General features: G+C 61.5%; 1 protein-coding gene across 1 annotated transcript in view; it reads right to left on the bottom strand.

Annotated features, from left to right (window-relative positions):
* Window positions 1-4,530: 4,530 nt before the first annotated feature.
* CYTH4 (cytohesin 4) overlaps window positions 4,531-12,795 on the bottom strand; it is a 32,101-nt gene continuing 23,836 nt past the window's right edge. Inside the window, exons 9-13 of the mRNA XM_008144661.3 lie at window positions 11,161-11,272; window positions 8,500-8,576; window positions 8,074-8,145; window positions 7,564-7,718; window positions 4,531-6,343 (exon numbers count right to left, since the gene is read on the bottom strand). Of these exons, the coding sequence (XP_008142883.1) occupies window positions 6,271-6,343; window positions 7,564-7,718; window positions 8,074-8,145; window positions 8,500-8,576; window positions 11,161-11,272 (489 nt within the window). The 3' untranslated portion in view covers window positions 4,531-6,270. The remainder of the gene's footprint in view (window positions 6,344-7,563; window positions 7,719-8,073; window positions 8,146-8,499; window positions 8,577-11,160; window positions 11,273-12,795) is intronic.

Below are 12,795 nucleotides of genomic sequence, written 5' to 3'. Positions count from 1 at the left end.
GGGCTATGGGGAGGGTCAGAGAGGTGAAGTATGCTCGATACATGTCTTCTACTTCTGTCGTCCTCCACGTTGGGTGACCTAGAACGTGTCCCATCACCTTTGTGAGCCTCGGGTTCCTCACGAAGAAGGGGCAGGATGGTTTCACAGGTGGAGGCTTTCCTGGACAGGTGGTGAGGGAGGACTTCCTATAGGAGGAGGGCTTCGGCTGCTCCTGGGAGGCTGGGAGGGGCAGCCCCTGGTACCCATGGTGCTTCTGACTAGAGCCCTTGCTCTCAGCCCTGCAAGGGAGGCCCCATCAAATGTCTGCAGAGGGCGGTGGTGGGCCAGCTCCCTGCACTCAGGACCAGCTGTCCACCCCTTGGGGCAGGACTTGGGTAGACTAGGAAGGGGGAGTGCTCATTCGAATTGGATGGCGGGAGGGTCCGCTCTGGACGAAATAGCTGCCCTGTGCTTCCCCAGGATGGAACAGCCATGGGTCACATCCCTGCCAGCCCACAGGGCCCCCTAGGATGCCCCAACTGCCTTGCAGGCTCTGGTAGAAATGTCCATTCCCTAGAGTGGCCACACGTCTTGGGGTGCCCGTGGCTGTCCTGGTCACCCCTGTTGTCCCAGCATCCCCTCTAATCCAGCACTCTCAGAGGGGCCCCACTCTGGAAGATGATCGTGCGGCCACCCGAATCCATCCAGGTCTCAAGTCTGATGGCCGTGGTTCCCTGCTGGCTCAGGCCCTAGCCCAGCTGGGCCCGTGCCCCCGCGAGCTCAGGGCCTTATCTGAGCGGGGATAGCAGTGCCTCCTGCGGAGAGTGGTGGCAGGTCGGGAGGCAGCATGTTGGCAGAGGCCCTGGTCCTAGTTAGTGCCTCATGAATGATGGCCTTGGCCGTGACATATTGCTGCTGGGCATGCTGGGTAGTGGGGGGGCAGGGGTGTCCGGGTGAAATGTGGGGCACTGGGTCTTTGTGGGCTTGTTTTGAGGATCATTTGCCGCTAAGCACTCACAGGAGACTACAAGGGAAACCTCCATCAATACCGCCTGTGGGCAAAGGTGGCAGGGCCCTCAGCCCCCTGCACTGTGGGTCCAGGAGAGCCAAGTGGGTTTGGGAGGGGCAGGCACAGCTGTGACCCAGAGAAGTGGCCCCTTCTCCGGGTTAGGCCTGAGGTTTGAGTAGCTCCCTGGGCTTGGGGGTGGGGGGAGGGTGCACCTCCCAGCCTGTGCCATCAGAGGGGCCTGGGTCTCCGCAGGTCACCCTATGGACCCTCTCCTCTGCTCCTCCCAGCCCCCCTCCCTGCAGGTCCCTTCCCACACCCCCACAGCAGCCCCAGCTCCTTGCTCCCTCCTCTGTCTGCCCTGCCTCGGGCCTCAGACTCTGAGTCATCCCTGTTTCTCCCGCAGCCCAGCACCGCAGCCCAGCAGCGGCCTGGAACCCTGCACCGGAAGGCAGCGTCTCCCCCGCCAGGCCCCGAGGAGCTGGCTTTTCTCCTGGAGGGAGGCTGGCGCTTTTAGGCCTCGGAGGCCGTGCTGGGCTGTCTGGAAGAAGCGAACGGATGGGAATGACACTGCCAGGCAGGGAGGGGAGCAGAGCCCCGGCTCCGCGGGGATCCATCCTCTCTGGCGAATGTGGCTCCAAAGCGGGCCAGCCACTTGTCCAAGATCACACAGCAGCTGGGGCAGGGCCAGGACTTCAACCCAGATGTGTCTCCCCAGGAGACTTCGCTCCTCAGCCGTTCTGGGGAGGCCTGGGAGGGTGGGAGGGGGAGGGGCACCGGGCAGGGTGGGGCGGCCGATCTCTGCTGCCTCTCGGAGGCCAGGCCCTCCGGACACTCCACGGGAGGTCCTTCCGTCCCTGGTCCCTGGTCCCTGGGCAGGACGGGTTCCAGGCTGGCAGAACCTGGTGGGAGGAGGCCTCTTTGCTGCTTTGATGCTCACGCTTTGTGGACCCCTGGGGGAGCGTCTGAGTCATCACTGAGCCGGCAAACATATTTAGCTCCTTTCATTGTCCCTAATAAATCAATTTCTCCAGGTCTCTCACACCTGCCGCGTGGCTGCTGGCTGCCTGTCCCCCATCCCCGTCTCCTGCCAGCTCTGGGTTACCCAGGTGCTCCCCCTCCTCAGGCACTGGGCAGGGGTCCGCTTGCCTTCTCAGAGCCCCCTCGCCCTCTCCTCCATCCCAGGGCATCCTCTGCCAAGCTTGCCCTCCCCCGCCCCCCATTCTACGATGGCCTCTGTTCAGCAGCCCTGCCACTGGATCCCCGCCCCAGTCAGAGCTTCGTGACAAGGGACATGGTGGCCTTGGAGATGCAAGGGATTACAGCACCGTGCACACAGCCCAGCTCTTGCCAGGATCCAGCCCTCCTCAAACTTGTATCCTCTTGCCTGCCCCCCCCCCCCCCCGCCGATGCTTGTTTTGGGGTCCAAATGAATCCTGGTCTCGGTTCCTCCTGGTCCCACCGGCTGGAAGAGCTAGGCTTCCACTTTGCTTATCGTTAATGGGCATCTCTTCCAAGAAGCCTTCCCAGATCTTCACTCCCCCCATCCCCACGGATCTTTCCTCCCCCAATGGCCTCAGCCTGTTTTGTATCTCCAGGAAGGCATGTACACATTCTGCCTCGTAATAACAACAACAGTAATGAATAATGGCGTTTATCATAACCTTGAGTAGGCGCTCAACACTGTTCTAAGTACTTTATCATATATTTAATTGTTCCCATTTTATAGATGGGAAATCTGAGGCTCACAGAGCTTAGGAAGTTTGCTTCAGACACAGGGTAGAGTTGGGCCTTGAACCCAGGCCCTCTGGGTGGCTCTCAGGACTGCCCCTGTGGCCTTTCGCACTTCTGTGACACCCCCTCATCTACCACCCCCTCTCCCACACCTGCATCAGTCCATCAGGGCAGGGGCTGTGTTGCACCCATGGCGGAGACACCCTTGCACATGGAAGTCCCGTTAAAGGTTTGTATGATGGGGGTCAGCTGGCTCAACCCTCAGGGAGGAAGATGGCGCCTCAGGAGGGTGAGCCACACGCTCAGGGGCCACAGCCAGGAAGTGGGAGCTGGGCGCCCTGACTCCCAGGCTGAGTCCAGCTTGAAGGAGGGGGATGGGGCTGTGCCGTGACTGCCTGTTGGGCTGCTTGAGCCTGAGCCTGCTGGCTCAACTGGACAAGATCCCCCCTCCGCTACCCCCCCTCCTCCAAGGTCTGCCCAGGCCAAGGCTCTGTTCTGGCGAGGTTCATGCCTGCAGGGGAGGCGGTCTGGGCTTTGGGGCTGCGTCCTGGGAACCTCTCATCCATGTGTGGGGGGAGCCCCCTGCTGTCCGGAGCGAGGAGTGGCGGAATGGTGGGAAGGTGGGCAGAAGCTGCCCAGGGGAGGAGCGAGGGGGCTTGCGCCAGGGAGTCGAGCCCCCCTCCCGCTCCTGGATTGTGATGTGGCCCTGCCCCCTTTCCCGTCATCCCCCAATCCCTGGCAGCACAGCCCTTCCCCAGTTCCCTATGCTTCCAGACATTTGCACCTGCTGATGCTGACTTCTCAGTTGATTTCAGTCTAACCAACAATTATTTTGCACCTACTGTGTCCTAGGCACTGAGCAGGGACAGCCTGGCCTGTGAGGGATTCACAGTGTGTGTGTGTGTGTGTGTGTGTGGTTTGGGAAACAGGCATGAGGTGCGCTCACTGCATTCTCAGGTACGTGTCCTTTCCCCCACCTGGCTGCCAACACTCAAGCACAGCTCCTCGGAGGTGCCTCCCCCGATGGCCCCTCAGCCCAGCCCAGCCTCCCCTGGCCCCTGTGCTCCCCCATCACAGCACAGGCCGGCCTAGGCGGTCCCTGCTCCCTTGCACCTGTCTCCCCGACCTGAGCTGAGCTCCTTTGAGGACAGGGCTCTGTCTTGGTCATCTCTGCATCCCTGGCTCTGCGCGTGGGGCCTGGTACACAGCAGCTACTCGATAAGCAGGGGCCAAATGAATGAACATGTGGGTAAGTTGATCAGGGCAGAGACTCACTGGTGGCATTTCAGAGAGGGGGCTGGGTTAGGGTGTGGGAGCCACCTGGGTGCCCCACACATCTGGAGGGCGCTGCCTAGGGTGTTGGAATCCAGAACCACTAGAATGTAAGCCCCGGTGGGCAGGGGCTCACCAGCGCCTGGAACAGCGCCTGGGACCCTGGAGGAACTGAATCAATATTGTGAGAAGTACAAGCAGAGGAAGGTTACCACAGTCAAGCTCTTCTCTAACACCCCACAGGGTCATTAGAGCCAGCTGTGCTCGCATCCCTCCATAGACAGGGAGCTCACCACCTCTGCCCCAGGCAGCAGCTCTTTCTCTTTAGACAGCACTGCCTGCTGGGAAGTTCTTTGGCCTTTTCCCAGCCTTGGCAGAACCAGCTCGCCCCTCCCTGCTCTGAGAGAGCCCTGTGGCACACCCAACCCTCGGGGATGTCTGTCCAGTGTGGCAACCTCAAGTGTCCTGAGGCTGAGGGTCCAGGCGCCCCCCCCCCCCCGAGTGCCCACTGTTCCCTGTCTGGCCCTCCTGCCCTCAGCTGGGAAGGTGATGAAGGTGAAGGGCCAGGATTGGGTCAAAGATGGCAGAAGTGGTCACAGAGCGAGGACAGGGCCCCACCCATGAGGTGGATCACGACTTTTATTCTCTCATCGGCGTGATTCATGCTCCCGCGCCCCGACAACCACTGGCTCCCCTCAGTGAGGGAGGCGCCGAGGACAGAGAGGGCGGGAGTGGACTAAGGTCACACAGTCAGCGGTGGCAGTGGCAGGAGAGGACCTCAGGCCCCATGACCCCCAGACCAGTGCTCCTCCCATGACCCCTGGCTGCCCCTTCCTGGGCCCGTGAGGTGGCAGAGGTGGAGGTCAGCTCCCAGGCTGACCCGGGGCTGGGACGTCCTGACATTCCCGCAAGGCCGCCTCCACAGCTGCCCAGCCAGCGCCTCCTCTGTGCGGTCTCACACCGGGCCCTGGCGCACGCCCAGAGGCGGGCTCTCCCTTCCCCAGGCGGCCGCTCCGTCCTGACGCCAGGAAGGTGTGCACACTGCGGCGGTGGGGGGAGGAGAGGTTGCCTCCCCTCCCCTGGGGAACCCCGGGAGCTCCTGCTCGCCCACTCAGGCTGGCAGCGGGGCAGAAGCAACCCCATATGCTGCTTCCTTCAGGAACTTCCCTCCAGGGGCTCCCCCAGGACCCGATGAGGGGGTGAGAAGTGCCTCTGAGGAGAAGCCTGCTCGAGGGCGGAATCCTCCCCCAGGCGGGGGCCTCCCGGGAGACAGAGCCGCCTGTCAGTTGCTGGGAAGTCAGCTCAGCTCTCACGGTGCTGCTGTAGAGAGAGGGTCTCAGGGTGCGGGGCCCCGCTGGGCTGCCCCTCGGCCCCCTGGGAACCCCGCTCAGGGTCTTGCAGGGAAGCCTTGGCTGAGACTCTGCCATGAGCTTCTGTGTCACTCATCGCCGTGGCCGCTGCCTCCAGGCAGCCTTCCTGGTAACCACACCCACACGCTCTCCCTTCTGGGCCTCTTGGTTACACCACCGGTCCTGCCTGAGTGCGGCTGCCGGGGATGCTCTGCGCCATTTCCTTGAGGATTCCAGCCTGCGCCTCCCCTGAAGTGGACACCCCGAGGGTGGAGCCCACTCTGCTCTCGGCTCCCCCGCAGCCTTCAGTCCAGAGTCCCCTCCAGCTCAGTGAACACGTGCAGACATCTCCAGCTGGAAGCTCGGTAGGGAGACCTGGTGCAATCCCGTCCGCCTGCCTGGAGGAAGCAGTTCGAGAGGAGGGAGGCAGCCAGGGGCTGAGGCTCCCCTCACTGGCTGGAATGGTGGGGAGCACAGAGCCAGAGGGGCCAAGACATTCCTTAGTTTTCCCAGAACCAGAGGAGGAGTGAGGCCCGGGCAGAAGCCACCCAGTGCCTTGCAGATGGAGCTCAGGAACCCCACGGCCCTCCTGCCGTGAGGCCTGATGGCTTTTCAGAGTGCGAGGAGACATTCACAGGAGAGGAAACTGAGGCCCAGAGAGGACGGGGGGGCTGGTTTCTCTTCGCCCGCTTCCTCAGGCCTCTCCTGGCAGCAGCTGGGTGCCCGAGGGACTTCATTGCCATTCGGGGGCCCTCAGCTGTTCCCACCCACCTTCTTGAGCTCCGCCTCCCCATCCTGTCAGCTCCAAGTAATGGGGGAGGGGAGGATGTCTGCAGGCCAGGAAAGGGTGCCCTGGACTGGGAGGTGGGTCTCCAGGTTCCATAGTCATGGGGTTCCGGGGTGCCTGGCCCAGCACCCCCACCCAGGAGCTCAGTGCTTGCTGGCAATCTTCTTCTTCCGAGCAGAGACCAGGTCGTAGAAGGGGACACGGGTGATGCTGGCCCTGGAAGGGGAGCAGGGGAAAAAGTTGGGGGCTGAGCTAGCATCAAGGGGTCCTATCTCCCAGGGCTTGTTATAGGGGCATAGGTTTCGCAGGGAAAGGCCAGATGACCCCAACCAGGACCCAGGACCAGGCGGGTGTGTCTGGCCTCGCTGGCCTAACCCAGAGGCCCATGATCAGGGCTGGAAAGAGGAGACTGAGAACTGAAAGCCTGGGGAAATCTGCCCCCCAAATGTCCCTGCGCTCCTCTTCTGGCTCCATCCGACTCTCGGAAGGAGGTGGAGAGATCCTGGATGGAGTGAGACCTGCTTGCTGGCCTGGCTCTGTCCCTCACTGGCAGTGTGGCCCTGGGCAAGTCCCTCCCCTCTCTGGGCCTCAGTTTCCTCATCTGTAAAACGGAGGTGAGAATGGATTTGAACTGGCAGCCTAACAGAGCTGCTGCAACGCTTGAGGGAAAAGACGCTTCAAGCTCCTGGGACACGGCCCCGGTCCGGAGATGGCCCTATGTCTTCTTCCTCTGGCCCTTGCCCGCACCTCTCCATGGCTCAGAGTCAAGGTTGTTATCCTGCCCCTCACCTGCCCCTGCCTCTCCATGGCCTCCCTCCATTGCCCCTGCACTGTAGCCTTTCTCACCTGGCCGCACCCCTTCTCTATTTACCAGCCTGTGGCTCCCCAGGGCCCCCGAGAAATCCAAGCTCGTTGCCATGGCAGCCAAGGCCCTGCCATCCTCTGCAGCCTCATCTCTCACTGCTCAGCATCCACAGTGCCCTGTCCCCGCACAGTCAGGCCCCACGCTGCCCAGTACCAGCCACCAGGACTGTGCCACACACTGCCTGCTCTCTCATCTTTGCCCACACGGGTCCTCTCACCTGGAACACCTGTCCCTCCCTCTCTACCAGGTGGACCCTGACACTAACTACAGCGCCATCCCGAGCACTGACCCATGTCAGGTGCTGGGCAAAGAGCTTTACATGCGACCCCTCCTCGGCCCCTCCCACCAGCCCCAGGGAATTGGTGCCGCACTCCCCCTGTGTCCTGGCGCCTGGCACTGAGCTGGCACAGAGAGGTGATCACAGAATACGGGTGGGAGGGAGTTGCACGCCAGAAGCAGGAGGGAGATTCTGGAATTGCCCTCCTTTGCAGACAGGAAAGCAGGCCCGAAAGAAGCAGGGGCTTCTGGGAAGTGACAGGAAGCCCATCCCTAGCAGCTGGGCATCCCTTACCGTATGGCCTCGATCCATTGGTCCCGCTCCTCGGCACTGGAGGCCGAGATCCGGTAAGACTGATGCTTGCCCTCCACCACCTTGCCGTCACCATCTGTCTTGCAGGCTTTTATCTTCTGGCCCCGGCAACTGGGGTTGTAGAGCTCCAGGCAGAACTGTGGGGAGGTAGCCAGGTGAGGGCAGGGCAGGGCAGGGCTGGGAGGAGACGGGGGCTGGCTGGACTCTCCAGGAGGTCAGAGAGGACTAGACTCTTGGGTAGGACGCGCTTGGACAAGCAGCAGCACACACCCTGCCCCAGGCCTGCTTCCTGAGAGGCGGAGGGGCAGGCGGAAGGGTCCACGGCCTCAGGAGGGAGAAGCAGGCAGCCCTGAGCCCCTCCCCGGCCCCCGAAGGTGGGCGGGGTCTGGCCTAGCCTGCTGGAGAACCCAGCCCAACCGCCCTCTCCTCCCCCCGGGTTTCAGAAAGTCCCCCAGCTGTTCCAGCCCCCCAGGTGCCCACTCCGACACCTACCGGCTTCTTGGGGTCATCCACCTTCTGCACTGACAGGTTCTCAAGGGGTATGATTCCTCGAGGCTCCTTGTCCTGCAGGGGAACCAGAGGGGGGGTCATGATCAGCAACTGGAGCCTTGAGGTGTGGACAGGGGAGTGAGTTTGTGGGGCTCCCTAAAACCAAGAGGAGTACCCCTATCTTCCCAGACTCCGTCCAGCCCTGGAGGGGGAGCAGCACAGAGAGGGAGCCCTGGCTGGGAGTTCGGAGACCCAACTTTAATCCCTTGGCCCTTGGCCCAGCCCCTCCGCCTCTTCGTAGCTCAGTTTTCCTCATCCGTAAAATGGGTGCAGAGGTGGATTGTGTGATCTCAAAGGGCCCCAGCTCTGTGAGGCGACTGCTTAGTGGAGGTGCAGAGGGGGTGCGGGGCCGGGGCAGGGCAGGCTCACAGTGGTGAACTCGAAGTAGTAGAGGCAGCTGTCGGTCAGGATGAACCAGCGCCGCTTCCACGTCTTCACGCGGCCTCCTGCAAGAGGCCAAAGCGGAGTCAGTCCTCCTCCTCCTCCTCCTCCTCCTCCTCCTCTTCCTCCTCCTCCTCCTCCTCCTCTTCCTCCTCCCCCTCCTCCTCCTCCTCCTCCTCCTCCTCCTCTTCCTCCTCCTCCTCCTCCTTCTCCTCCTCCTCCTCCTCCTCCTCCTCCCCCTCCTCCTCCTCCTCCTCCTCCTCCTCCTCCTCCTTCTCCTCCTCCTCCTCCTTCTCCTCCGGGCTGCCAGGGCCTTGGATGCTCTCCCCCACCTGAGCCCCGAGCTCCCAGCCGGCCGCACTTCCCCCAGATCCATTCCTTCCTTTCTTGGAAATCTTGGCGGCTCTGTCACCCCCAGCTTTCCCCTGAGCTGCCGGGCCCAGCATGCGAGGCTCCTCCATGGTGAGACTCCGGACAGTGGCTGGCCACTCCCTGGGCTGTCCTGCCGCCCTCCCCGCTCGGTCCATCCTTGGCCTGCTTCCTGCCTGGCACCGGGCTAAGCCTTTCATCTTTCATTTGCCAGGCACCATTCTAGAGGGTTTTAAATAATATTCACTTATTGGTTCCACCTGTGAGGGGGAGAGCGTCATTAACCCCATTTACAGATGAGGAGACCAAGTCGTCTGCTCAAGATCCGGCTGCAGAGCTGAGATTCGAACCCCCCAGTGGCGGAGCTTCGAAGGCAAGCGCTTGGCCATTTTGCTACACAGTCAAGCCTCCCAGTGAGTATTCTCCCCATTTCACAGCTGCGGAAGCTGAGGCTGAGCAACCAGACCATCAGCACCCGGGGGAGGAGCGGGGATCTGAGGCTTAGAGCCTCCCTGAGGCCTAAAACAGTCAGTTGGCCATGAAAGGAAGCCTCATGGGCTGTGGAAGGGTAGGTGGGACGTGGGTGTGGACAGGACCCCAGGCCCTGGTCCCTGCGCCAGCACGAGGTGCTGTCCTCGCCTGCCTCAGAAGGCCACTGTGCCTGGCCAAGCGGTCCCTGCTGGAGGCGTGTGGGAATGGGGGCCGGGGCTGGGCCCTGCGGCTCCCCTACCCGACTCTGCAGCTGCCGCCCACACCACCGCAGCACCCACCAGGGCTCCTCTCTGCCGGTCTAGGCCCTCATGTTGGGGGAGGCTCCCTGAGCCACTTCCTGTCACCCTCAGGGACACCCAGCCCTCTGCCCACCAAGATCTGCCATTTGCTGCTTGTGGCCTCCGGGAGGAGCCCTCACTTCCTGGAGCCGTAGCTTCCTCAGTGGCCCTCGGGAAGGGAGACGGGACTGCAGTTGAAGAGTTTGTGGATCTGCCAGCATTTGCTCCCCTTCCTGCTTGTCCTTCCCCTCCCCCACCATCCCCTTCACTCCCAGGACAGACAGGTGGAGAGATGGGGCAGGCAGACGGCTGCACCGGGGTCAGGAGGTCTGGGACCGGCTCGACTCCACCCTGAGGTTGCATGTCAACTGTGTGTGTCAGCATGTGCCCCAGTGTGCCTGTGTGTGTGCGTGTGTGTGTGTGTGTGTCAGCATGTGCCCCAGTGTGCCTCTGTGTGAGCCTGTGTGTGTCAGCATGTGCCCCAGTGTGCATGAGTGTGTGCCTGTGTGTATCAGCATGTGCCCCAGTGTGCCTCTGTGTGTGCGTGTGTCAGCATGTGCCCCAGTGTGCCTGTGTGTGTGTGTCAGTCATGTGCCCCAGTGTGCCTGTGTGTGTCAGCATGTGCCCCAGTGTGCCTCTGTGTGAGCCTGTGTGTGTCAGTCATGTGCCCCAGTGTGCCTCTGTGTGAGCCTGTGTGTGTCAGCATGTGCCCCAGTGTGCCTCTGTGTGAGCCTGTGTGTGTCAGCATGTGCCCCAGTGTGCCTGAGTGTGTGCCTGTGTGTGTCAGCATGTGCCCCAGTGTGCCTCTGTGTGAGCCTGTGTGTGTCAGCATGTGCCCCAGTGTGCCTCTGTGTGAGCCTGTGTGTGTCAGCATGTGCCCCAGTGTGCCTCTGTGTGAGCCTGTGTGTGTCAGCATGTGCCCCAGTGTGCATGAGTGTGTGCTTGTGTGTGTCAGCATGTGCCCCAGTGTGCCTGAGTGTGTGCCTGTGTGTGTCAGCATGTGCCCCAGTGTGCATGAGTGTGTGCCTGTGTGTGTCAGCATGTGCCCCAGTGTGCCTGTGTGTGTGCGTGTGTCAGCATGTGCCCCAGTGTGCCTCTGTGTGTGCCTGTGTGTGTCAGCATGTGCCCCAGTGTGCCTGAGTGTGTGCGTGTGTCAGCATGTGCCCCAGTGTGCCTGAGTGTGTGCCTGTGTGTGTCAGCATGTGCCCCAGTGTGCCTGTGTGTGTGCGTGTGTCAGCATGTGCCCCAGTGTGCCTGAGTGTGTGCCTGTGTGTGTCAGCATGTGCCCCAGTGTGCCTGTGTGTGTGTGTGTCAGCATGTGCCCCAGTGTGCCTGAGTGTGTGCCTGCGTGTGTCAGTCATGTGCCCCAGTGTGCCTCTGTGTGTGCCTGTGTGTGTCAGCATGTACCCCAGTGTGCCTGAGTGTGTGCCTATCTGTGTCAGCCATGTGCCCAGTGTGCCTGAGTGTGTGCCTGCGTGTGCCAGTGTGCCTGAGTGCGCGTGCGCCTCACCCAGCTTGAGCAGCCAGCCCTCGCGGTCAGGGTTGAAGAAGGTGTGAGTGAGGTCATTGCCGTCGTCCTCAGGGATGGAGAAGGGCTCACTCTTGATGCTGTCGAAGAGGTTCTGGCCCGAGAGAAGGGAGGGAAAGGCCTGGCTGTAACGTCCATCCCAGGCTGGGCCTGGCCTGGCCTGTGAGGCCTCGGGCAGCTCACTGGACCTTGAGGCAAACTCTCCTTTCCTATTAGCTCATCGTGGGTCCCTGGCCTCCTTGGGGAAACTCTCCCGGGTTCCCCCAGACCCCTGGTGCTCCCCACCCCACCCCCATGTCACGCCTCCCCCTGCGCAGAGCGAGAGGAGGTCAGCGCCTCAGATACTGGGCGGACGGCTGCAGGCGTGGCCGCCACGCTATCAGTATTCCAGCTTCAGCTTGCTGGCTGGCCTTGACCTTCCCAAATAGGGGAGCTCCTCCAGGGCAGGCCTGGGTGTCACACCCCAGCTTCCCCAGGGCCTGGCCTAAAGCAGGTTGGCAACTGTTTGCTGACTGAATGGATGCTGCTCCCCACCCCCACCCCCCGCCCGGAATTCCAGCCAGTGGCATGAGGGCATGGTGGGACAAGAGCACTGGGCCAGCTGGGTTAAAATCCCAGCCCAGGCACTCAATGGCTGTGTGACCCTGGGCATGTCCCTCAACCTCTCTGAGCTGCTGTGTCCTTATCCAATAAGTGGAGAGAACAAGGCTGACTGGCAAGGGCTCTGGGGGAAGTACATGGACTACACAGGGTCAGAGCCGCCTCTCCAGTCACGGACGGTGACGAGGAGGGAGGACAGCCCCTGCCTGCACGCCCTCCGCCAAGTGCTTACAGGTCAGATGAGCAAGACAGACTGTCACCCTGTGGTGTGGTGGAGACAAGGACACCCAGTGGCTGGGATTGTACACCCACCCACACGTTCACCTGTGCACGCATGTTTTTCATACACACACACACACAAACACACACAGAAACAGACACATAAACACATGCACACATAGAAACACAGACACACAAAAACACACACATAGAAACACACACATACAGAAACAAACACATAGAAACAGACACATAAAAACACACACAGAGAAACACACACACAAAGAAACATACATAGAAAGACAAACAAATAGAAACAGAAACACACATAGATACACACACACACACACACACACACACACAGACATGCAGACAGATACAGACACACACCACATAGATGCACCCTCTGGGGCATAGCAGCCAAGGGCAGGGCCTCCTTGGGCAATACCCCCTGCTTAGGCGCAGCAGCAGGGACTTCCCTGGATGGGGGGACACAGAGGAGCCCCGGGGAAGGGGAATAGGGCTGGTCCGGCTAAAGGAGACACTCAGGTGAGATGCTGACCTTGGCTCCCAAAGGCAAAGGCCCTGTTCTGGGTGGGCTCTGATTGTTGGGGGGGGGCGGGGGGGTCCCAGAAAGCAGATTTCAGTTCTCTGTGGAGGACTCTCTAGCCGTCAGAGCTGCTGAAACATGGAAGGAGCAGCCTGGGAGGGGACGAGCGCCGGTCACTGGAGGTGCAGGCAGGGCTCAGACCGCCCTCCGGCGCGTGTGGGTGTTGGTGATGGGTCATCCTTGTGTTT

This window comes from Eptesicus fuscus, chromosome 7, assembly GCF_027574615.1.
Source record: "Eptesicus fuscus isolate TK198812 chromosome 7, DD_ASM_mEF_20220401, whole genome shotgun sequence".
Classification (NCBI taxonomy): Eukaryota; Metazoa; Chordata; class Mammalia; order Chiroptera; family Vespertilionidae; genus Eptesicus; species Eptesicus fuscus.
Note: the sequence above shows the minus strand (reverse complement) of the source record. Positions and strands in the feature narration are given on the sequence as shown.